The 26,293-nt window shown below is 41.9% G+C and overlaps 1 protein-coding gene across 1 annotated transcript in view; it reads left to right on the plus strand.

Moving 5' to 3' along the window:
- LOC308247915 (uncharacterized protein C9orf85 homolog) overlaps positions 1-26,293 on the plus strand; it is a 64,818-nt gene that overhangs the window by 27,681 nt on the left and 10,844 nt on the right. Inside the window, exon 2 of the mRNA XM_080667749.1 lies at positions 15,804-15,910. Coding sequence (XP_080523875.1) covers positions 15,804-15,910 — 107 coding nt within the window. The remainder of the gene's footprint in view (positions 1-15,803; positions 15,911-26,293) is intronic.

Genomic DNA, 26,293 nt, shown 5'->3' on the forward strand with positions numbered 1-26,293 from the left:
GCCAGAAACATCGATGAGAGAGAAACATCAATCAGCTGCCTCCTGCACACCTCCCACTGAGGATGTGCCCGCAACCAAGGTACATGCCCTTGACCGGAATCGAACCCGGGACCCCTCAGTCCGCAGGCCGACGCTCTATCCACTGAGCCAAACCGGTTTCGGCGGGAAATGGATATTTTTAAGGGGTAAACAGAGGAAGAAGTATTAGCAAAGGCTCTTGAAAAGGATCAAATGGAGTTGGGGTTGCAATCCTACTTTGTACGGTCAGTCTTTTTTAAGGAAAGAAAAAAATATTTCTTGATAAAACCATTAACATTTTGGTCATTTACAGCAGAATTCTGGGGAAGAAAAGGCTTACTTCCCATAGAACTGCTCTGATGATAAAACTGTTTATGTCCATTTAGGGAAGTTGTTCTTGAGTTATTCATTTACTAAAAATATAGTGCCTAGCTGGTATGGCTAAGTTGGTTGAGCATTGTCTCATGCACAGAGAGGTCTTCAGTTGGATTCCCTGTCATAAGCACATGATTGGGTTATGGGCTTGATCCCCAGTAGGGGGCATGCAGGAGGCAGCTGATTAGTGTTTTTCTCCCTCTCCCTTCCTCTCTCTCTAAAATCAATAAAAACATTTTTAAAAATAAATAAGTTAAAATGTCCTATAGTTAATAATGAAGATGGCTCAACAGTAATTGAAGGCACATTATCTTAAAATACTAAGTACCCATGTTTTAATTGTTGAGAGGCAAAATTTCCTTGTCAGGAGATTTCTCCTTCCATATTCCGCTTATAATATGTTTTTAGCATTTCATTGTGGGTCCTTCCATAAAAATATTCTTGAACAGTCATAATATACCTTTTGAATTGTACCTTGTAGAACAAAATGAGGAGAATTAAAAATCTTTATACCAGAATACTCTTTGTTTCAACTGCCCACAGTTTTTATATATATACTGGAGGCCCGGTGCACGATATTCATGCATTGGAGGGCGGGGGCTCCCTCAGCCCAGCCTGCGCCCTCTTGTAATCCAGGACATCCCTCTAGCAGTCAGGGGCTCTTGCAGTCTGGGATCCCTCACTCCTTACCGCCCGCCTGCAACGGAGGGCATTGCTCCCCCTATGGGGGCGCACTGACCACCATGGGCAGCTCCTGCGTTGAGCGTCTGCCCCTTGGTGGTCAGTGCGCGTCATAGCAACCTGTCATAATGATGGTCGTTCTGCCATTTGGTCAATTTGCACATTAGGGTTTTCTTTTATAGGATTCATTCATTCATTCATTCATTCATTCATTCATTCATTGAGAGAGAAATATCAATGTGTGAATGCCCTAGTTGAACTTGCAACCTAGGTATGTGCCCTGACTGGAAATCGAACCTGCGACCTTCCAGTCCACTGGATGATGCTCCAACCAACTGAATCACACCGGCCAAGGCTGTCCATACCTTTTAAAGTTATGATTAGTTTATCAAAGCATTGTTTCAGTTATTATAATACTACAGAATATTTGCTTGTTAATATACACAGCACCAACTTATTATAACTTTTCCTTAAAAATAAATGAGTGAAATAGAATATTAGGAAAAAGAATTTACTTTCTTAATAGGTTTCTCTACTGCCAGAAGAAGATATTGCAGCATTGTCCGTTTTGCATTATTTGCCAGTGAAAATCTGAGTAGTTTGCTTGGCTGCTGAAATAAATCAGTAGGTATTTTGGGTAGATTCTACATAAACCCTCTCTGTATAATTGCAACTAACAATAGCTCTACCCTCTTATTAAAAGAATAGTCCTCTGTTTGGGATGATCAGAACTCATTTTATATTCAGTCTTTAGATAAAAATGCAATTGTTTATTTTTGCAGATGTTGCTTGTTAAAGATTCCAGCAATAACAAAAAAAGTGGGAGAGGGAACCAAATATTATTTCTTGACTAGGAAAAAAGCTTACATTGCATTTATATTGAACAAGAACATTTTGAGTATTTCTAGTTTATATTTTCCCTTCTCTCAGTTTGATATTGGTGTTTTATGGACTTATGAATATAGAGTGAATGGGAGGAAGAGAGACTAGACTTCAAGGAAGAAAATTAATTATTTTAGTTTATAGTAGAAACATATCTCATTCTTAATGCCTTGGGTATCTTCTAATTAACCTTTACATAGTAAAAATCAAATATTGATAACAAAATGTATGTAATATATATATATATATATATATATATAATCAAGCATTTTAGAAAATTAGGATAATATTTTACTTAAAGGAGAACAGGCTGAAATTTTTTGTAAAAAAAATATTGTAATTTCTAGTTAGCTCCACTGAACAGATATACTTTCCTAAAAAGAAATAAGCCTATATTAACTTTAGCTTTGTATTTTTCCTTAAATGACAATAAAACCAACTTTACTGCTAGAACTCACTCCAAAAGTATTTCTGAGCTATTAATATTACTAGCTCTTTTTGTGAAATAATAAAATACATAAAAATAGTCAGACTCAGTAACTTATCCAAATAAGGTATTTCTTATATGAGTAACTAGTAGATATTCAAGCTATTACTTTTTATCATAGAAAAAAAAAAGAGTTTGTAGGTTTGAAAGTTTTAAGTGAATAGAACTCAGTATTGATATTCTGGATTAGGTAATAGTAGTATTCTATCTATAGTAAATGTGATATTAAGTTGATTATAGCAATAATTTTTTTAAATTCCATTTTTAAAAAGGGAAATGGCCATGTCTTCTATTTTTAATATTTTAACTGCCTGGATAAAAAAGCAAAGCAAATTTTTATAAACAATATTAGGAAACATGTGCTTTTTCAATATCCAAATAATTGATTCAAGAATGGGACAATTAGCCTTAGCTGGTTTGGCTCAGTGGATAGAATGTTGGCCTGCGGACTGAAGGGTCCTGGGTTTGATTCTGGTCAAGGACACATGCCTGGGTTGTGGGCTTGATCCCCGATAGCGGGTGTGCAGGAGGCATCCAGTCAATGATTCTTTCTCATCATTGATGTTTCTCTCTCTCCCTCTCTCTTCCTTTCTGAAATCAATAAAAATATGTTTTAAAAAAGGAATGGGACAATTATTCTTTGCCTCTGATAAATTCTTATTATTTTTCCTATCTTGTTGAAATAGGATCAGAACTTTTTATGTGCAAATATAATATGATGAAAATTTGCAGGTTCATTAGAAGTTTTCTGAGACTTATAACATAATACGTTTTAAAAATACATTCATTTGGAAATTGGAAACCACAAAACTGACTAGTAATAGGGAATAGGTTAAGGAAATTACAGTGTTACTCTTGGAGAATATAATGCAGACAATAAAAACTTAATGTAAAAGTATATATATTAGTATGAAAAAAATTAAGAACAAAAGTTATAACATCACATGTACAGAAAAAAGCAAGTTTCTGTAATATATGTGCTTGAAATGCTAGGAAGTATAGAATCTCAGTGATGAAATGTAAGTTTTATAAAATTTCTATAATATAAACATTTATATGTAAACACTCATATTTAAAAAAATATGGATTTGAACTTACTCTACAAGATTTTTAATATTCTAGTGTTCTTCTAAGATATATAAAACTTTTATTTCTGTTTTAAGTCCTTTTAATGCATGCATGTGTATTTATTTTTAAAATATGGTTTTATTGATTTCAGAGAATAAGGGAGAGGGAGAGAAAGATAGAAATATCAATGATGAGAGAGAATCATTAATCGGCCGCCTCCTCTACTCCCCCTACTGGGGATCATGCCTGCAACCCTTCTTGTGCCCTGACCAGGAATCGAACCATAACCTCCTGGTAAATAGGTTGATGCTTAATCACTGAGCCTCTCCGGTTGGGTGAATTTCTTTAGCAACTGAGCTAGACACCAAAACCAGATTAAGAGATTATAAGAAAGAAAGCCAATACAACTGTAGAACAATACTCCTCATTGGACTTAGACACAAAAATCATCAACTAAAGGACAATACATAACAGACAAGTGGAGTTTATCACAGGAATGCAGTGTTCATGGATTGGAATACTCAATATTGTTAAGATGTCAATTCTCCCCCAAACTTACTTATAGTTTCAATATAATCTGAATCACAATCATAGTAGGCTTTTTGTTGTTGTTGAAGTCAACAAACTGATTCCAAAATGTGTATGGAAAAGCAAAGGAATTAGAATAGCTAAAATTTTAAAAAAGAACAGAGTTGGAAGATGCACAGTACTGATTTCAAAACATTAAAGCTACAATCATCTAGACAAGGTGGTACTAGTAAAAGAATAGATATAGATTAATGTGATAGAATATTGCAGTAAGCCCAGGCCAGGTGGTTCAGTTGGTTGTAGTGTCATCCCATACACCAAAAAGGTTGTGGGTTTGATTCCCCATTAGGGCACATACCTATGTTGCAGATTCAATCTCTGGTTGGGGCACATATGGGAGGTAGCTGATCAGTGATGTTTCTCTCTCTACCTCCCTCCCTCCCTTCTTCTTTCTCTCTAAAGTCAATAAAAAGTATATCCTCAAGTGAGGGTTAAAATATACATATATACAAATGCAACTCAGTGGCACTAGAACTTCGACATCTATATATATAAAACCCTAATATGTAAATAGACCAAACGGCGGAACAATTGAACAACCAAACAACTGGTCGCTATGATGTGCGCTGACCATGAGGGGGCATGCACGGAACATGGTGGGTGTTGGCAGCAGGTGGCAGAGTGCAGAACATGGCGGGTGGTGGCTGCGGTGGGATGGTGCAGCAGGTGAGCAGGGGTGCCTGCCAAGGTGGGGCACCAGTCGCTGTCATTGGGGCGAGCTTCTGCTGGTTACTGAAAATTCTTTGCTCTTGCACTCCATGGTCCCACCCATGCTCACACCTGCTACCAGCGACAGCCCTGCTTGCACCCACTGCCGGCGCCAGAGCTGCTGTTCGCACCCGCTGCCAGTGCCTGGCGCTGATCCCGATCGCTCAGTGCCATCAACAAGTGTGAGCAGCGGCTGCCGGCCCTGATCGCCCCTAAGGGCTTCACCTCCCCTTGCTCCTGAGGGGCGATCAGGGCAGCAGCTGCCGCTCACACCCGCTACTGGTGCTGGCCCCAATTGCTCCGAGCCATCAGCGGGTGTGAGCAGGGCTGACGCTATCAGCACATGGGAGCAGTGGTGACGGGAGCGGGGCTGCTGGCAGAGAGGGGACCGGGGCTGTGGTGGGAGGGTTCAGGTGGGGGCACGGAGGATGGGCCAAGACCCGTCCCTGTACCCACCGCAGCCTCGTGGCCCAGAGTTCCTTTCAAGGTGCACAAATTTGTGCACTGGGCCCCTAGTACAAAATAATCCTATCTAATAAAGAGGGAATATGCTAATTGACTGCCACACCCTCAAAAGATGGCAGTGCCCACAGCCACAAGATGGCGGTGCCCAGTCCCCTCAGCCCCACCTCATCCAGCCGGAGTCCCCAGTCTGCTCTGCCCTGCCGGAGGGCGGCAGGCACCACGCGCCTCATCTAGCCTCAGTCCCCCAGTCCCCTCGCCCCACAGGGCAAGGCATTTGGGGGTGACTGGGCCGGCAGGGGAGAGCAGTTGGAGGGGATCAGGCCTGCAGGGGAGGGCAGTTGGGCACAATCATGTTGGCAGGGGAGCAGTTAGGCATCAATAAGGCCAGCAGGGGAGCAGTTAGGGGGCTATCAGGCTGACAGAGTGGTTAGGGGCAATCAGGCAGGCAGGCAGGAGAGTAGTTAGGAGCCAGCAGTCCTGGATTGTGAGAGGGATGTCTGATTGCTGGTTTAGGCCCGATCCTGCAGAAATTGGGCCTAAACCAGCAGTCGGATATGCCCTGAGGGGTCCCAGATTGGAGAGGATGCAGGCTGGGCTGAGGGACAACCCCCCCCCCCCCGTGCACGAATTTCGTGCACTGGGCCTCTAGTCCTATCTAATAAAAGAGAAACATGCAAATTTACTGTACCTCCGTTATGCCCACAAGCCATGCCCACCAGCCAATCAGGGGCGAGTATGCAAATTAACCCAACCAAGATGGCGGTTAATTTGCATATCCAGGCACAGAGCGAAGACTGAAAACAGCATAGAAGGAAGCCAAGCACTGCAGAAGGGAACAAAGCAGCCCTAACTGGTTTGGCTCAGTGGATAGAGCATCGGCCTGCGGACTCAAGGGTCCCAGGTTCGATTCCGGTCAAGGGCATGTACCTTGGTTGCGGGCACATCCCCAGTGGGGAGTGTGCAGGAGGCAGCTGATCGATGTTTCTCTCTCATCGATGTTTCTAACTCTCTGTCCCTCTCCCTTCCTCTCTGTAAAAAATCAATAAAATATATTTAAAATAAAAAAATAAAATGATTTATTCAGGCAAAGGATATTGAATGGATGTTAAAATCATAAAATGAAATGCTATTGTGGACCAGTGTATTGAAATGACCCCCATAGATTATTGCTAATCTTTATACTTTGAAGAGATCAATGCTGTCACCAGTTTAACCAACTGATTCGTCAAATTTTTCATTGCTGACTAGGCAAGAATGGGACACTTTGTGCTTCGTGCCTTAGAGTAATATGAAGTTCATAGCAGCAGCCTGTATGAACTATTATAAACAGTATTAAACCTGGATCCAATCAAGACTTTAAACTGAACTTCTACTTTATAGAAATACTAGTGGCCGGTGCACGAAATTCGTGCATGGGGGCGGGGAGTGTTCCTCAGCCTGGCCTGCACCCTCTCCAATCTGGGAACCCTCGAAGGATGTCCTACTGCCGGTTTACAGGGATCGGGCCTAAACCGGCAGTTGGACATCCCTCTCACAGTCTGGGACTGCTGGCTCTAGCCCAGCCTTGGGCAAACTACGGCCCGTGGGCCGGATCCAGCTGTTCTATCCGGTTCTCTTGCTCTCCCTCCGCTCCTTTACTTTGTATTTATATTAGTTCACACAAACACTCCATCCAAGCTTTTGTTCCGGCCCTCTGGTCCAGTTTAAGAACCCATTGTGGCCCTCGAGTCAAAAAGTTTGCCCACCCCTGCTCTAGCCACTCACCTGCCTGCCTGTCTGCCTGATTGCCCCTAACCACTCTGCCTGCCAGCCTGCTTGCCCCCAACTGCCCCCTGCCACTGGCCTGCTTGCCCCCAAATTCCTCCCTGCCAGCCTGATCACCCCCAACTGTGCCCCCTGCTGGCCTGCTCGCCCCCCGCTTTCCTCCCCACTGGCCTGCTCACCCCAACTGCCCCCCTGCTGGCCTGCTCACTCCAAACTGCCCGCCCTCCGCTGTCCTGATCACCTCCAACTGACCCCCACTGATGGCCTGCTCACCCCCAACTGGCCCCCCTGCTGGTCTGCTTACCCCCAATGGCCCCTGCCATCCCATCCTGGCCTGACCACCCCCCGGTGACCCAAGGTCCCAGCCCCTCCTTTGGTTCTTTTTTTTTTTTTTTTAGCGCCTCCTTGAGTGGAGGCCAGGGCCAGCTGGAAGCAAGTATCTATGATTTATTTATCTTCTATAACTGAAACTTTGTAGCCTTGAGCAGATGCCAGGGCCAGCCAGGAAGCTTGGCTTCCTTCATCGCCGGGGACAACCCAAGCCTCCAGCTGGCTCCAGCTCCGTGGCTGCCGTCATTTTTGTTGGGTTAATTTGCATCCTCATTCCTGATTGGCTGGTAGGCATGGCTTGGCATAGCGGCGTGATGGTTAATTTGCATGTTTCTGTTTAATTAGTGTAGATAGGAGATAAAGCAGTGAGTTAAATTACACCATTAGAAAACAATCATATAAATCCATAATGTGGGATATTCTTGAAGACAACTTGCCTAGTATTTTCAAAAACAGTGTAATAGAGGAAACCCTTCTAGATCAAAAGAGAGATAAACAAGGCGGGGCAGTTGAGGAAATGTCATTATAGATGGCTACATTCAATAACGTGGAGTTATTTTTCATTTTTCTGAAGTATGGGTAACAGTATTGTGGTTAAGTAGGAGAAAGTATTTCTAGGATATATATGATTAACAGGTGAAGTGAGTTGATATCTGCTATTTATTTTAAATGTACACACACATAAGAAGCAAATAGGTAAAATACCAATAGTTATCTCTATACAGTGTATATATGGTTATGTATCAGTATTACTTTTTTAACTTTTCTGTATGTTTGGAAATTTTCATAATAGAGAAGAATGTTTTTAGACTCAGTTGAGTACTATTCATGATGTCATTATGATATGCAGTGCATTGCTATAGGTCCTACAAATATCAGGCAGCTGTACCTGCATTGCACCCCTGAGAATACCTTTTCTTTAACCATACTGTGCTTAGCATTATATAACGTGCACTTTGAGAACTGGGGTAGAAAGCAGCTCTGTGAAATGCTTTGTATTGTAAGGATGTTTTAGAGACCATTGCTTACTGTATTGCATGGTGGGTGTTCTCTTTGGGAAAGATGAAACTTTGGGTTTGAATAAGAAGATTAGTTATGCTGTTTCTGATAATTTTGGCAAGTTACAGACATTGAGTTAGGTAGGAGCAGAGCTTATGTCTTACTGACTGCTAGAAAGTTCAAATCCCCCTTGTAGTTCATCTCTAGCAGGTGCACTTCCCAGCAGCACTCCTGACTGCTTCCTAATTTTCTCTACCTACCCTCATTTCCCCCCCAATCTGACTCCCTCATCTATTTGTTTTTGCTTGTATTTATTTTATAACATACTTGATACCCCACGATGTGCTAGCCATATTAAAAGGATTTAAAATGTAGCTTATGATTTGAAAGCCACAGCCTAAAAGACAGTCATATACTAGTACTAGTAAGTTCTTGCTCCCAAATCCAGAGATCTTTTATCCTCTAATCAAATTTAGACTAAGGGACTGTTACCAGAAAACTTAAAAATAATATATATTTAAATATGATTAAGTAAGATATAAAATGCCCTATTTTGTGGGGAGGTTTAATGCAGGAGATTCCATGGAAATGGATTTTCAACAGCAGTTAGAACTGGGATTTTCCTTAAAATTTCATTTTTTTTATTTTTTTTATTTTTTAAAATATATTTTATTGAGTTTTTACAGAGAGGAAGGGAGAGGTGTAGAGAGCTAGAAACATCGATGAGAGAGAAACATCGATCAGCTGCCTCCTGCACACCCCCCACTGGGGATGTGCCCGCAACCAAGGTACATGCCCTTGACCGGAATCGAACCTGGGACCTTTCAGTCCGCAGGCTGACGCTCTATCCACTGAGCCAAACCGGTTTTGGCTAAAATTTCATTTTTTAAAGGCTATCTTTGCCCAATTAATAAAGGAAGTGAAATATGCCTTTGTTTCACTTTTAGCATTTCTGAATTATGATGTACAAAAAAATCATAATGAAAGATTATATTATTCTTGAATGGTATTTAAATACCCCCCCCCCCCACACACACACAGTTTCATCCTTCTGTTAAAGGATACTTTATATTTTGTGAAATATTTTTCAGCATCAGCATGTTGACACAGATGTTATATTTACAATTTATTCTTGCTGTCTTCTTGGGTTTTGAAGTCCTCACCCAATTTCATTTTGGTGTTGCTGTGTTATATTAACAAAGTGCATTGTCTGACAGCAGAATATTTAGAGCAGGGATAACATTTACTATAAAATATGCTGTATGAATTAGTGATGGCTAAGATTTTATGTATATGTTAAGTAGTAGTGTCTTTTGATACACCTTAAGTTTATTTTAACCTTTTTTAAAAAAAGTATTCACTTGATAAATAAGGTTTCTTCTTTAAGATTCCTAAATTCAGTGGAATCTCCCACAGAAGATCTTTTTCCTTTAAAGATCTTGAAAGTAGCCTTGTTAAATTAAATGATCTTTCAAGGCTTTTGCACTTAGAAAACTAAGTTTTGATTTTATATTTAGATTTTATAGGTATACTAGAGGCCTGGTGCACAAAAATTTGTGCACTGGGCGGGGGGCTGTTCCTCAGCCTGGCTTGCCCCATCTCACAGTCCCGTAGCCCTCAGGGGATGTCCTACTGGCGGCTTAGGCCCGCTCCCCCTGGGGAGCCTCCCTCTGTGGGAGGCAACTGGGCTGATCAGGGGAACGCGCCACCCCCATCACCCCATTGCTGCTGCCACTGCTGGCCATGGTGGCTGCGAGGCCTGAGCCCCAGGCCTTGCAGCCACCGGGGCTCACGGCTGCTCGAGCCCATGGCTGCTGTGAGCCCACGGCTCCTGTGAGCCCACAGCTGCCATGAGCCCTGGGCCTCGCAGCTGCTGTGGCTTTGTTGGGATGGACATCCAGATGGATGTCTGTAAGATGTCCACCCTAATTAGCATATTACCCTTTTATTAATATAGATGCTTAAATCTTAACCTTAATAACCTTAATATAAAGTGTCCTTTAACAGAAAGATGATACTATTGTAGGGGAAAAAGAATTTGAATATTATTCAAGAGTAACTAATATAATTGTTCATTAAGATTTTATTTTTGTACACCATAATAATTACAGGAATGCTAAAAGTAAAACAATGGCATATTATATCTCCCTTTGTTAATTACAAATATAGGGTTAAAAATGAAATTCTCAATAAAAATTCCAATTCTAATTGCTGTTGAAAATCCATTTCCAGTGAATCTTCTACCATGAGGGATATGCTAAAATCAATCGCCCTAACAGGGTTAGTTGTAAACATCACAGGTGTGAGTACGATTTGCCCCAGGCAGAATGATTCCTAAAGCTACGACTTAGCTTTCATTGCTCACATCTCTGGAATTAACTCTCTCTAGTTTGCCAAAATTCAGGAAACAAGGTGTTCAGTTCTCTCTCTTTCTGCAGCTATTTTTAAGTGAAAGTACTATTCTCATTCTTACTTCCATTCATTTCTTAACCCATGGAAATCAAGTTTAATTTTGTAGCAGTGCCTGTTAGCTATGTGAGCTCTGTGCAGCATCTCCATTTATACTGCTTCACACATCGCTCACAGGACAAGTTCCCACAAAGACCTGTTTTGTTCTACTGTCAATCCACCTCAAGAAACCAGTTTAAAACTATGTGCAGCTTTGTAAATCAAGATGAACTGGTCAGAAATTGGATACAGAAACAAACAAGAAACCAAGTAATGCTTCCTAGTTAACAAGCAGAGTGTTATATATAATCAAATTTCAGGTAATGAAACACTCCGCATTCTAAGCATATTCTAATTAGAAAGTTTATACCATATTCATATTGTAATCACAGTCATTATCTTGTTCCCATTGCTAGAGTTATGAAAATGTAATTAATGCTTTTAGTAAGATACTGTAGGCAACATAAGGCAGGGAGAATAAATGATGAAATGTGAACTTTGGTTCTGGGGATTTCTTAGCAAGCCTTGTAGGCGATAACTAAGTATCAAGGTTGCTCAGAAGAGGAGATTGATATCAAGCACAGGTTTCCTTCTTTTGGGCAATAATTAGCGGACCACAGTAAGAAGAAATAATGGCATGCAGAATTTATTTTCTCAGGGCCTCTCCATCTAGGTCAGGAAGAAAGGAATACTCATATACAATTCATAAGTAACAGAATTACGTTTTTCACCACAGAGTTAAATTGAAACAATATATTTATAGCTTAATTTATGGTGTTCAAAAATATCCTATGAAATACTTTCTCTTTGGATAAATGTTTTGTAAAATTACTTTGCCTTCTTGTTTAGAACTTTGAAGAATAGCAAGCCCTGTTCAGAAGTTTTGCTTCAGATGATCACTAAACGTTGTACTTTTAACTCAGTATCAAATAAAAATTACCTTCCAGAAATCTGCTTTTTTTGTGATGCTTTTCTTTTTCCTCTTGAGAAACACAAAAAGGAAATAACAGCAAAGAAAATGTAAAATGTTCTCCACTCATTATTCCAGCAATAGGCAAAGACCAGGCTTCCACCACAACTAAGTTAGAGAATTCTCAGAGTACTTAGTGAAAATATATAATCTAGGTTCTGAATCAGATGAACATGTTATCAAATATAAAACTATTATGGAGAAACAACACATTTAAAAAATTTCCATCCTCCTTAATTCCCAACACACTTTGAAAAGAAAATTATAATAAAAACTAGAGGCCCATTGCACAAAGATATTTGTGCAATAGGCCTTCTTTCCCTTGGCTTCCAGCACCGGCTTTCCTCTGGCACCCGGGACCCAGGCCTTCACTCTGGCCAGAGTCTGCCTTCTTCGTCTTCACTGCAGATTCAGGCCAGAGTCTGCCATCTTCGTCTTCACTGCTTCGCTGCAGACTCAGGCCAGAGTCTGCCATCTTCGTCTTCGCTGCAGACTCTGGATACTATTGCCTTCCCTCCCTCTCATAGCAGGTGTCCTGCCCCGCCTGGCCACTCCACCACTGGAGCAGCTGGGCGGCCGCCATCTTTGGCCTTCTAATTTGCATACTCACTCTGATTGGCTGTGGGCATAGCGGAGGTACGGTCAGTTTACATGTTTGTCTATTATTAGGTAAGATGGGGTTTTCCCCCCTCCTAAAGCCCTTTTCCCTACACTGATATTTACTGCACATGAGTATTTATTTTCTGTCTTGAAGAAACAAGATTAGCAAGGTAACTTTTTTTTTTATTTTTAATATATTTTATTGACTTTTTACAGAGAGGAAGGAAGAGTGATAGATAGTCAGAAACATTGATGAGAGAGAAACATTGATCAGCTGCCTCTTGCACACCTCCTACTGGGGATGTGCCCACAACCAAGTTACATGCCCTTGACCGGAATAGAACCTGGGACCTTTCAGTCCGCAGGCTGATGCTCTATCCACTGAGCCAAACCGGTTTGGGCTTAAAATATATTTTATTGATTTTTTACAGAGAGGAAGGGAGAGGGATAGAGTTAGAAACATCAATGAGAGAGAAACATCGTTCAGCTGCCTCCTGCACACTCCCTACTGGGTTTGTGCCTGCAACCAAGGAACATGCCCTTGACCGGAATTGAACCTGGGACCCCTGGTCCACAGGCCGACCCTCTATCCACTGAGCCAAACTGATCAGGGCAAGCAAGGTAACTTTTCTAAAACATTTTTTTTAATTTAATAAATCTTTATTGTTCAGATTATTACAATTGTTTCTCTTTTTCCCCCCCATAGCTCCCCTCCACCCAGTTCCCACCCCACCCTATGCCCTTACCTCCTCGCTACTGTCCTCATCCATAGGTGTAAGATTTTTGTCCAGTCTCTTCCCGCACCGCCCCACACCCTTCCCCCCTGAGAATTGTCAGTCTACTCCCTTTCTATGCCCCTGATTCTGTTTTATTCACCAGTTTATTCCATTCATCAGATTTTTAATTCACTTGATTTTTAGATTCACTTGTTGATAGATATGTATTTGTTGTTCATAATTTTTATCTTTACCTTTTTCTTCTTCTTCCTCTTCTTAAAGAGTACCTTTCAGCATTTCATATAATACTGGTTTGGTGGTGATGAACTCCTTTAGCTTTTTCTTATCTGTGAAGCTCTTTATCTGCCCTTCAATTCTGAATGATAGCTTTGCTGGGTAGAGTAATCTTGGTTGTAGGGTCTTGCTATTCATCACTTTGAATATTTCTTGCCACTCCCGTCTGGCCTGCATAGTTTCTGTTGAGAAATCAGCTGACAATCGTATGGGTGCTCCCTTGTAGGTAACTGTTTTTCTTTTGCTGCTTTTAATATTCTCTCTTTGTCTTTTGCTCTTCGCATTTTAATTATGATGTGTTTTGGTGTGGTCCTCTTTGGATTCCTTTTGTTTGGGGTTCTGTGTGCTTCCTGGACTTGTAAGTCTATTTCTTTCACCAGGTGGGGGAAGTTTTCTGTCATTATTTCTTCCAATAGGTTTTCAGTATCTTGCTCTCTCTCTCTGGCACCCCCAAAATTTGGGTGTTGGTACACTTGAAGTTGTCCCAGAGGCTCCTTACACTATCTTCATATTTTTGGATTCTTTTTGCTTTTTGCTTTTCGGGTTGAGTGTGTTTTGCTTCTTTCTATTTCAAATCTTTGACTTGATTCTTGCATTCCTCTAGTCTGCTGTTAGGTCTCTGTATAATATTTTTTATTTCAGTCAGTGTATGTTTAATTTCTAGTTGGTCCTTTTTCATATCCTCAAGGATCTCACTAAATTTATCAGCCTTTTCTAGGAAATTCTTGAAAAACCTTATAACCGTGGTTTTGAACTCTATATCCAGTTATTTGCTTTCCTCCATTTCTTTCGTTTGTGATCTGTTTCTTTGTCTCCGCATTTTCGCTGCTTCCCTGAGTTGGTAGAGTAGCTTTGTGTGCTAGGTGTCCTATATGGCTTAGTGGCTCAGCCTCCCCAGTTACCTGAGGTGGACACTCTTAGGTGCACCCCTTTGTGGGCTGTGTGTACAGCCTTGTTGTAGTTAAGTCTTGATTGTTGTTGGTATCACTGGGAGGAATTGACCTCCAGGCCAATTGGCATGAGGATCAGCTGTGTCTACGCCGGGGGAACGTCTGTGCTGGAGACAGCCTTATGAGACAAGACTTGCAAAATTGCAAAAGCCTCTGTGCTCAGCTTGGATGGGGCTGAGTTTCAGGGCTGAGCAGACAGTCTTGGTTTCCCATCAGCCCTGCCCTATGAGGCCCCTGGGTCTCAGTGTCCCTCGGTAATCGCTGCAAGCACCTCTGAGAGAAAGCCGCCCTCAAGTTTCACCTGTTGCCAGACAGTCCAGTTTCTCTCCGAATGAGTCGGGGTTCCCAGAAACTTGCCCGGAACTGGAGTTCAGCACAGTCGGGAGCTTCTGTCTTTCTCCCGCTAGAGAAACCCAGTGGCACACTCAGCAGTCAGTCCTCACTGCACACACTCGGCGCGCACCTCCAGACCTCTGCCTTGTGCGGCTCCCCTGAGTTTCCGTGCGCTCCTCTCTTTTCCCGACAGTCCAGACTCCCCTTGTATGAGTCTGGGACCCCAGGGTCTCACCCGGAACTGGGGTTCAGTGCAGTCGGAACTGGGGTTCAGTGCAGTCGGCTGCTTCGTCTCTCTCCTGCTAGAGAAAGCTAGCCAGGCACTCAGCCACCCGTCTTCTCCGCGCACGTGTATCCGCACCTCAGCCTTTTGCAGCTCCTCTGAGTCTCCATGTGCCCCTCTTTCCTTCTAGTTGTAGAATTTCCACTCAGCCAACTTTCCTGTGGTTTTGGATGATGTCCGTTCTGTCTTTTAGCTGTAGTTTTGAAATTGTTGTGCAAGGCAGCAGTTTAGGTGCTTACCTATGCCGCCATCTTGGTTTCTCCTAAAACATTTTTCTTTACTTGAGAATACAAAAGGATTCAATTGAGTAATTAAATGTCTTCTTGCTTGCAACTGCTTCTCCCTGGCACTCCTTTCTCAAGTTTCATAGTCTCCGCTATAGACTGACAGTTTAGGACTATCTCATTTCTAAATCTAATTTCTCATTTTTCAGTGGTAAAGTGTGAATTGTCAAAAGAGTCTTAAAATATGAATTAGGTTTTCTTTATTATTACATTTTTATTGAGGTGTAACTTACATACAGTAAAATGCACGTACCTTAACTGTACAGTTTGAGTTTTAACATTTGTACACATCAGAATCAATGGTGAGGACTTTCTCAAAATACTCCTGCAGGTTAAAAAGTTTCTTAGCTGATTCTGAGGAGCACCAGTTAAGAATCTTTGCTTTTGTAAAGAAGCAAATTGAGGAATGTACATAAAAATACATATAAGGCATTAACACAGGTTATAGTTAGGTTGCTGTTTTTAAAAACCTTAACTTTCTTGTGTGCCTTTTTCATGGGATTTGCAATGCTAGCTCACAGATGAAATTCTCAATTTGCTTTTCTCTTTTTTTTTTTTAGAAAATTAATACAAAACTTCATGATGGAGTATGTCAGCGCTGTAAAGAAGTTCTTGAATGGCGTGTAAAATACAGCAAATATAAACCATTGTCAAAGCCTAAAAAATGGTGAGTTAAGTTTATTAATTACCTTGCCAGTATCATATAGTTTATTATTTTATTCCCCAATTTTCAAAATTGTATTCAAATAAATATTAAGGTAAATAGAAAAAAATTCCATTCTCCCATGTAGAATTTTATCTTATATGCTGAATCCTGCTTTGTGAAGGAAAATAGGTTGAAAAACTGGATTGATCATTCCCTGACCCATTCTTCCATAAGTAATAATGCACCATTTTTATAGATTCTTGTGGATAAAAGGTGGGTTAGGGCAGAGAAGAGAATATTTGTTTTACACGTCTATCTCTCACTGATGAGGTATCAGTATTTACTATGGATCATCTTTACCAAGGGGGCCTTAAAACAGCTCTGACTTTTTAATACAACCCATGAATATTACTGAAATAGCTGAGCTGGAGTATCATAAACTGCTAAATTGATAACTTAAAATTTCATTCCTTTGAATATTTGGGTTTAAATGAAAAAATACTGGACTTTGTTTCTCATTCCTCTGTCCCTCAGCCTTTTTCTTTAATTCTTGGATTTTGTTTTATCAGCCTTATGTGCATCCTAGTGTTGTTCCCTTATATCCTTTAGCTCAGCTGAATAAGGGCCACATTGGAGGGTAATTTCTGCCCAAAAGAGAAAAGTGATCATTTGAAATATAAAAGTTAGCATTAATGTATGTGATTGTGTTTTTACATTCTGAGTTTTAGTTTGGTAGTCTATGTAGTAGCTATTTAGAACACAGTTAATGCATTGTTGCTTTATTTTCCTTTTAGTTTTTAAGTAGTAATGGCAACTTCTTTAAATGTATTCTCTTTCCGGGAAAGAGATCAACCAAAGGACTTGTATGCATGCATATAAGCACAACCAATGGACACAAGACACTGGGGGGATGGAATGAGGGCATGCGACAGGGGGTAGGGGAGGCTGGGGGAAGGTCAATGGGGGAAAAAAAAGGAGATATATGCATTACTATGTGTAATACTTTAAACAATAAAAAAATAAGAAAAAATTTAAAAAAAGAATGAGAAAAAAAAAGAAAGTAAGGTAATTGTAAGTGATTCATCTAAGATCATTTAGTTGGTGAATAGTAGAGTAACATAAAAATAAAATAAAAATTTAAAACTAAAAAAAAAATAAAAAAAAATAAATGTATTCTCTCTTCCTTCATGGGAGGAGTTTTACTTAAAATTTGGAAGGTTAGTCTAAAAATAAACATGATATCACCTTTGCTGTTTATTTTTATTGAAAAATTATGTCAGACATCTTGTGAATTTATAACTTGGAGTCAGGGAAGTTCATGGTGATGTTGCCACTGCTTGGGCAGTATAGTGTAACCCAGAGCCCTTTGAGAGACCTCGGTTAGGTCCAGGAGATGAGGACCTCAGGAGCTGCTTCACCCTGAGGCAGATGAGGTTAGCCATAGAATAGCTGGTGATGAGTGTAAAATGAGGGAAATAAAATATATTGTATAAATACCAAAATACAGATAACATGACATTAAGGCCTAAAGGAAGATCTCTAGAAATAAAGAAGCCTTAGGTATTGCGAAACAAATGATGGCTAATGAGAGACTAAGAAACTACTAATCCAAACATGCTCCAAACATGTTACTTAAGAGGGCACCTGTCTGGCCTAGAACATTATGAATTTCAGATTACACTGAATATGTGACACATGAGGCATTTTAGAAAGCCCAGCTTTCAAACTCTAATCTAGCATTGAGAGTCTTGTAGAAAGGATAACTCATCTATATCTACCTTGCTTTCTCTGCATATTAAGACTTGACCAACATTGTAAGGGATTTAAATGCAATGATGAAAGATGCTTGATGGCATGTGAAGGGGTAAAAATTTCTGCCAACCTGAAGCTGCTTTTTGGGATGTTGATTTTTAAGCTGTTTATTAAGAAACAAAAGACCCAGAAAGAACCTTTGACCCTCCCCCCTTCCCTGCCCACGAGTTTCAGACAAAGAACCCAGCTTCTGGAAGGAGATCTTATGATATTCCCCTTACCAGGGGTTGGCAAAATGCGGCTCAAGAGCCACATGCAGCTCGCGAGCTGTGGTTTGCCTCTCTGTTGACTAATGAGTTTGCCAACCACTGCCTTAGCCCAATTTGAATTAAGTAGGGTAAACAAGAGAACTTCAGGCAGGTGCCTGTTAGCTAGATACCCACTGTGCCCCATTGTGTCTGAGTCACCTCGCACGGATTTTCCTGCCCGGTATGTTTTTTGTCATCCTCAACTACCTGTAAATTGCCCATTCTCACTTTTGAAATCTATTATCCCCCCTTTTCTCCTTGTCCAGAAATGTCTTACATACTCAATGTTGCCTCACTGTCTTTGGAATTTTTATGGATTTATCATTTCTATGTGAATTCCTCATGTGCATGTATTAAACTTTATTTACTCCTGTTAATCTCTGTCTTTTTAATTTGGTTATTAGCCAAACCAGAAGAATTTAGAAAGTGGGAGGAAAAGTATTTATATGTATTTTAGACCCCCACTGAAGCTTTGATCAAGCATAATCACTTACAAATTAAATTTTTCTTTTGTTAGGATTTATACTTATTAAATCCTACCTTTAAAAAAACAAACATGTATTTAGAGAAACAAATTTTTCATTCAGATACTGAAATGCCTAAACTGGTACCTACAGACTTCTTCTGCCTTGTATTTCAGGTAACTAAGCAATCCTTTTCTCCTCTTAATTTACAAGTATGGTAGGCAAATACCCAAACTCGTGTTAGAATCTCTAGCTGCTTCTTTTCTCTTCCTACCCATAAAAGAAAAATGCAGTGCTAGCTAATGTTTAACATGGCCATAGTAGTGGAAAAGAAAGGAGAAGCTGGAATAACACAGCAGCAGGCCCAAAACAGATTGGGGTCTTGTTACAGAAGACCAAAGAAAACCAAGGATGCTCCAAAGAAATGGAGGGACACTGTTTAATACACTGGCAGACTCAGGGAACAGCCTTCCAAATCTGAGTGAAGGAACACGCATAGGGCTTTCCTTTATATCTCCCTCCCTGTGGTCTTTGTCCCGCAAATATGGATTATGCTTCTGGTCCTTTTCCTGGGCCTTGCAAGAAAGCCCCCAGGTGTTGGGAATCTCCAGGCCATATCTGATGGTCTGGCCTGGCGCCAGCGTTAATAACCCTCCCTCTGGGGCAGTGCACTATCCACAGCCCCATGGCCTCTGTAACCGGTTCTGCAAGACCAGTATCTGGGAAGGAGGCAGTGACTTAATTATAGGTTACACTGAGCCTGCTGGCATGGGTTCAGATCACTAGCCTCCAAATAATCAGGGTTACATTGGAATTAGCCCTTTTTAGCCTTCTCATTCTGAGTTTAGACTTGGACCCGTAAGTCCTCTGTATCAGTAGTTCTCAACAGGAAAGCGGATTTTGACCCCAAGAACATTTGGGAATGTCTGGAGAAATTTTTTATTGTCATGACTATAGGATCTGGGAGGGATGCTACTGGCATATAGTGGGTAGAGGCCAGGGATGCTACCAAACATCCTGCACCACACAGGACAGCCCCCACAACAAAGACCTATCCAACCCAACATGTCAATAGTGTCTTGATTGAGAAACTGCTATGTACAAAATCAATGGATACTCACAGGGTCAAGCCACTGAAGCGTCATATGCTAGTATACTGTGGGGGCTAAAAGAATATTAATACTCTTCAACTTCTAAGTTTTTCTAGGCTGGACTAATAAAATTAACAGGTACAGATTAACAGGAGAAAATCAAGGTTTTAATACATGTTCATGGGGAATTCACATTGTCATGAAAATTCCAAAGACAGTGAGGCAACAATGGGTATATAAAATGTTTTGGGACAAAGGAGAAAAGGCGAGGTGGTTGGGAGGGGGGAATGGAGTCTTAGATTTCAGGAGTGAGAATGGGCAATTTACAGGTTGTTGAAGGAGAACAGAACATGAATGGCAGGAATATTCTTGCTATCAAGCTGGAGTCTTCCTGACAAATGCTAGGGTGAAGATTTTTAAGGTGATTAAGCCAAGGTTCCCTTCCCAAAGCAGGTTTCTGTCTGCATCTCTTGGGCAGGAAAGGGGGGAGGGCCAAAGGTTCTTTCTGAGTCTTTTGTTTCTTAATAAACAATTTAAAATCAATATGCCAAAAAGGCAGCTTCAGGGTGGCAAAACTTTGGTCCCTTCAATATCTTAGGTTAGTATTTTTCAGACTTTGCAGCTATAGAATTCTTGAATAAAACAAAAGCTTGCCAGGGAGTTCATTAAATACAGCAGGCTAAAACAGAACTGTCCTGAATGGGGAGAAGGGAGCTTAAATGCCACAAGAAGAATGTGGTTGAAAGTAGATTTCATCCTAAAAGTAATTCAGGTGAAGAAGGAAAGAACATGCCTTGGAACCAACATTGCTTTAGGGATGTCTAGCCCACCATTTTCACAACATGTAGGTGCTTTATGCCTAACACACTGCTTTTCATTAAATCTTTTCATCAAACAAAGGCACTCCTCCTGAGGACCTGGTCTTCACATCCAGGTGTTTAGCCCTTTCTAACTAATAGTTTTTAAATGTATTGCCTTTTAGTTTTTATTCCCATTGACTGCCCAAGGCAGCCCTTATCTCTTCATACTTCATTGCATTAAATAAATAAATAATCTTCTATCTCAGTTATACTCAAACTAGAGGCCTGGTGCATGAGTTCATGTACAAATTCGTGCATTCAGGGGTTGGCGGGTACCTCAACCTGGCCTGTGCCCTCTCACAGTCCAGGAGCCCCTTGATCGATTGCCCTGCAGAGGGAGGCCCCACTGCAGTGCCGCCAGCTGAGTAGCCTGGGACTCCCTCTGCAGGGCAATTGTGGAGTCCACCCCTCCCTACTCCCAATTGATCGCCCCGCTGGCCAGTGGCCTGGGCCTCCCTCTGCAGGGTGATCCTGGAGCAATGGCAGGGCCCCTCCTACCCCCGACCAATTGCATCGCACCTGCCTTGGCTGGCCTGGCGCCAGTGCGTGTCATAGCATAGTCATCCAGACAGTTGTTCTGCTGTTCGGCTGTTTGGTTGATTTGCATATTACGCTTTTATTATTATAGACTAGAGGCCCAGTCCACGAAATTCATGCATGGGGGGTGTCCCTCAGCCCAGCCTGCACCCTCTCCAGTCTGGCACCCCTCGAGGGATGTCCTCTCACAATCCAGGACTGCTGGCTCCCAACTGCTCGCCTGCCTGCCTTCCTGATTGCCCCTAACCGCTTCTGCCTGCCAGCCTGATCACCCCTAACCACTCCCCTGCCAGCCTGATTGATGCCTAACTGCTCCTCTTCCAGCCTGTTTGCCCCTAACTACCCTCCCCTGCAGGCCTGTTCACCCCTAAGTGCCCTCCCCTGCTGGCCTGGTCACCCCTAACTGCCCTCCCCTGCAGGCCTGGTCCCCCCCAACTGCTCTCCCCTGCAGGCCTGGGTCCCCCCCAACTGCCCTTCCCTGCAGGCCCAGTCTCCCCCAACTTCCCTCCTCTGCCAGCCTGGTCACCCCTAACTGCCCTCCCCTGCAGGCTTGATCGCCCCCAACTGCCCTCCCTTGCAGGCCTGGTCCCTCCCAACTCCCCTCTCCTGCTGGCCTGATCGCCCACAACTGCCCTCCCTTGCAGACCTGATCCCTCCCAACTGCCCTCCCCTGCTGGCCATCTTGTGGTGGCCATCGTGTGTCCACATGTGGGCAGCCATCTTGTGTGTTGGAGTGATGGTCAATTTGCATATTATCCTTTTATTAGATAGGATTAGATAAGATAGAGGCCTGGTGCATGGATGGGGGCTAACTCGTTTTCCCTGAAGGGTGTCCCGAATCAGGGCGGGGGTTCCCTTGGGGTGTGGCTCAGCCTGGGCGAGGGGCCTGTGGTGGTTTGCAGGCTGGCCACGCCCCCCGGCGACCCAAGCAGAAGAAGCCCTGATATCTGGGATTTATTTATCTTCTATAATTGAAACTTTGTAGCCTTAAGCGGAGGCCAGGGCAGGCCAGGGCAGGTGGAAAGCTTGGCTTCCTCCATTGCTGGGGCAACCCAAGCCTCCTGCTTGCTGCAGCTCCGTGGCTGCAGCCATCTTGGTTGGGTTAATTTGCATACTCACTCCTGATTGGCTGGTGGGCATGGCTGGGGTGTAGCAGAGGTACGGTCAATTTACATATTACTCTTTTATTAGATAGGATACCTCCATTGGTCTGGAGTTTGAGTAAATGAATGTTTTTAAAAGGCTGGTTGCACATAAATGTGTTAAGGCCTCCTATGGGGAAGAGTTGGGTTTCTAGCAGCAGGAGGGGAGCTTTGTTCCCAGAGAAGTCCTGCTTTTATATGTCTACTATAGTGTATGGGATAGTTGAGCTTGGGAAAACAAAACAATAATTCTATTGGGGAGAAAATGAGATAGAGGGGGATGAGATGTTGCTAACAAGTCATGCCACTCCGTGATTTACCTCTCTAACAATATGCTGGCTCCCTCTTTACTACAAAAGTTTTTCAATCAAATTAGCCAAACTCTGACCTTCAAGATAATCTTTTTCAGATCAGCCCTGTTCTTTTTAAAGTTAACTATTTATCTACTTTTCTGGTGGTAGTACAAAACATACAACATAAAATTTACCATCTTAAGCATTTTTAAGTGTAGATAGTTCAGTAATGTTAAGAATATTAACGTTGCTGTGCAACACATCTCCAGGACTTTTTCATCTTGCAAGTTTGAATCTATTCACATTAAAGAACAACTCTCTGGTCCACTCCTTTCATCTCCTGGTAACCACCATTCTACTTTGTATTGCTATGAATTTAACTACTTTAAAGACCTCATATAAATGACATTTATGCAGTATTTGTCCTTCTGTGACCAGTGTATTTCACTAAGCATAATGTCTTAAAGGCTCTTCTGGGTTGTAGCATGTGATAGAATTCCCTTACTTTTTAAGGATGAATAATATTTCTGTGTATGTGTGTGTGTGTGTGCGTGTGTACAGCACAGTTTGTTTATTCATCCCCTGATGGACATTTGTGTTGCTTTCACAATTGTGTTTTGGGAGGACACTCTAACCAACTCAGCTGCCTAGACAGGGTGTAAATTATAACTTTTTTACTAAATCTATCTCTCTGTTTTCAATTTATCATTCGTCTGTTGCCTCTTGTGAATATTGCTATGAACATTGTGTAAATATCTCTTTAAGACTCCTGCTGAATCATACAGTAGTTCTATTTTTAAGTTTTTGAGGACTCTCCATACTTTTTACATAGTGATTGCACCATTTTACAATCCCACCCACAGTGCACAAGGATTCCAATTTCTCCACACCCTTGCCAGCATTCTTTAACCCCTATTTTTAAAGGAAAGAAGCTGTACTCCTAAAATTCTGCTTAATAAAGAGGACCACTGCACTCATTTATCAAAGAAAGCAAATTAATACACAGAGAGCACCAGATATATTCACCAGCTTGAGGTCATATTTATGGCAGTACCTTGCACTAATTCTTTGGCACTACAGTTTTTGTCCATCAATTGGCATTAATTACTTGTTTTTAGGGCACAAGGTAAGATTTCAGACTAATGATGAAGTGAAAACAGGAGAGATAGATTTAGAAAAGTTATAAATTAGGCCCTGGCTGGGCAACTGAGTTGATTAGAATGACCTCAAGATACACCAAGGTTATGGGTTCAGGGCACATACAAGAATCAACCAAAGAATGCATAAACAAATGAGACAACAAAAATCAATGTTTCTCTCTGTGTGTTTCTCTCTCTCTCTTTCCCTTCCTCTCTCTCTCCCCTTTCTCTTTCTAAAATCAATTTTTTTAAGTTATAAATTAAAAGTAGAAGAGCACTTCCTATAAACAATGTTTATAGAAAATATTTTGAGGAAGGCACCAGAGAATGGAGGGAAAAATAATCAAGAACCCTGTTTTCTCTAATAGACAATGCAGTTAATCTCGAGCTGTCCCTGTATATCTTTTGGGGGTTCCACATAAATTGTCATTTATTCATTTATATTTCCTCTTATTATGTAACTAGAGGCTCGGTGCACAAAATTCGTCCCTTAGCCCGGCGTGTGCCCTCTTGCAGTCTGGGAGCCCTCAGGGGATGTCTGACTGCCGGCTTAGCCCCGCTCCCCGGGGGACATCCTTAGCGCTACCGTGGAAGCAGGAGAGGCTCCCGCCACCACCACTGTGCTTGCCAGGGCTTCTTGCTGAGCGGCGCTCCCCCTGTGGGAGTTCACTGACCACCAGGGGGCAGCTCCTGCATTGAGCATCTGCCTCTGGTGGTCAGTGAGTGTCATAGCGACCAGTTGTTCCGCCGTTGGGCCAAAACCAGCTCTCTGACATCCCCCGAGGGGTCCTGGATTGTGAGAGGGCGCAGGTCAGGCCGAAGGACCCCACCGGTGCATGATCAGGACTGAGGGGGGGATCATGGGAGGTTGGCCAGACCTGATTGGCCAGACTGCAGCAGCAAGCTAACCTACCAGTCGGAGCATCTGCCCCTGGTGGTCAGTGCATGTCATAGTGACTGGTCGACCAGTCGACTGCCCCTTGATTATCAGTGCACGTCATAGCGAGCAGTTGAGCAGTCTTAGCATATCATTAGCATATTAAGCTTTGATTGGTTGAACGGCCGACCAGATGACCAGACACTTAGCATATTAGGCTTTTATTATATAGGATGTTGATCCATGAACATTAATCAGTGCTGTCTGTCACAAAGAAGATTTTCTATCTGCTTTGAATATATTAATTAAAGGTAAAAGTGTTGTTTTCATTACTGTCATCAATCACTCACCTGTGTATGAAGCCTACTTTTGGACATTAATATTGATACAGCAAGGTTTGATTTAAAATTGCCTGACCTAAAGTGTAATGATTTTGATTTTCTCTTTTTTCCTAAACTACTCTTGGTCAGAGGTGAATTATTATGTACTCTTAAGAATTATTCTAATCAAATCTACTACTGCAACAAGAAAAGTTGGTCCAGCCCTGATCAGTGTGGCTCAGTTGGTTGAGTGGCCTGTGCACCAACAGGTTGCCAGTTCCATTCCCGGTCAGGGCACATGCCCAGATTATGGGTTTGGTCTCTAGTCAGGTGTGTACAGGAGACAACTGATTAATGTTTCCCTCTCACATTGATATTTCTCTTTGTGTGTCTCTCTCTCCCTCCCTCTTCCTTTCTCTCTCAAATCAATTAAAAAAGGAAGGAAGGAAGGAAGGAAGGAAGGAAGGAAGGAAGGAAGGAAGGGGAAAGTTGGTTCAACCTTTCTACTTATTTTCAAACACCTCATTTAGGGACACAGGAAAGTGAATTATAACTTCTCAAAGTTCTTGTAATTTGGGGATATTGTTTTCTCAAAAACATTTTCTAAGTAGCATATGATGTAATTCCTTAGTATAGTTTTAGAATCGTTCTCTGTTAGCACAGATTACTTAGAGCCCTTGGAGGAAATGTGTTGTGGAATTCTGTCAATGTTAGGTTTCTATTATTTGCACAGTAAGGGTGGAGTAGCACAGCTCACTGTTTACGAAAGCACTTAGTCATCGAATATGTGAGAGTATACAAGTGGAGCTTAATTATGATAAAGGTTAAAGTGTCATAATATAACCAAGAACTGGAGGCAGTGCCAGAAAAGTTGTGGCAGAGTAAAGTAAGCCTTTTATTTCTAGTAAGTACTAGAAATATAAGATAATTCTTTTCCCCATTGGTAATTATTGTATACTAGAGGCCCAGTGCACGAAATTCATGCATGGCTAGGGTCCCTAGTGGCTGCCGGCTGCCGGCTGGGGCCTCCCTTCCTTGCCTCCCTTCCCTGACTGCCGATGCCGGCCAGGGCCTTCCTTTGTTCCGCACCGCACCCTGGTGGTCAGCGCACATCATAGTGAGCTCAGTTGGTCTAACTCCCGCCCGGGGGGACACTTTGCATATTAGGCTTTTGTATATATAGATATCACTGGTTCTCATGCTTGTGTTCTCAGGACCATTTTATTTTTTTTAAAATATATTTTATTGATTTTTTTATAGAGAGGAAGGGAGAGGGATAGAGAGTTAGAAACATCGATGAGAGAGAAGCATCAATCAGCTGCCTCCTGCACACCCCCTACTGGGGATGTGCCCACAACCAATGTACATGCCCTTGACCGGAATCGAACTTGGGACCTTTCAGTCCGCAGGCCGATGCTCTATCCACTGAGCCAAACCGGTTAAGGCCTATTTTATATTCTTAAAAATGACTGAGGACCACAGAGAGCTTGGTTTATATATGTATATGGGTTTTATGTATATTGATATTTATATTAGATATGAATAAGACATATTTAAAAATAATTATTTAATAAATAATATGAATATAAATAACATATGCCCATAAAGTATTAATATTAAT

The sequence above is a fragment of the Plecotus auritus genome, assembly GCF_963455305.1.
Source record: "Plecotus auritus genome assembly, chromosome: 5".
NCBI lineage: Eukaryota > Metazoa > Chordata > Mammalia > Chiroptera > Vespertilionidae > Plecotus > Plecotus auritus.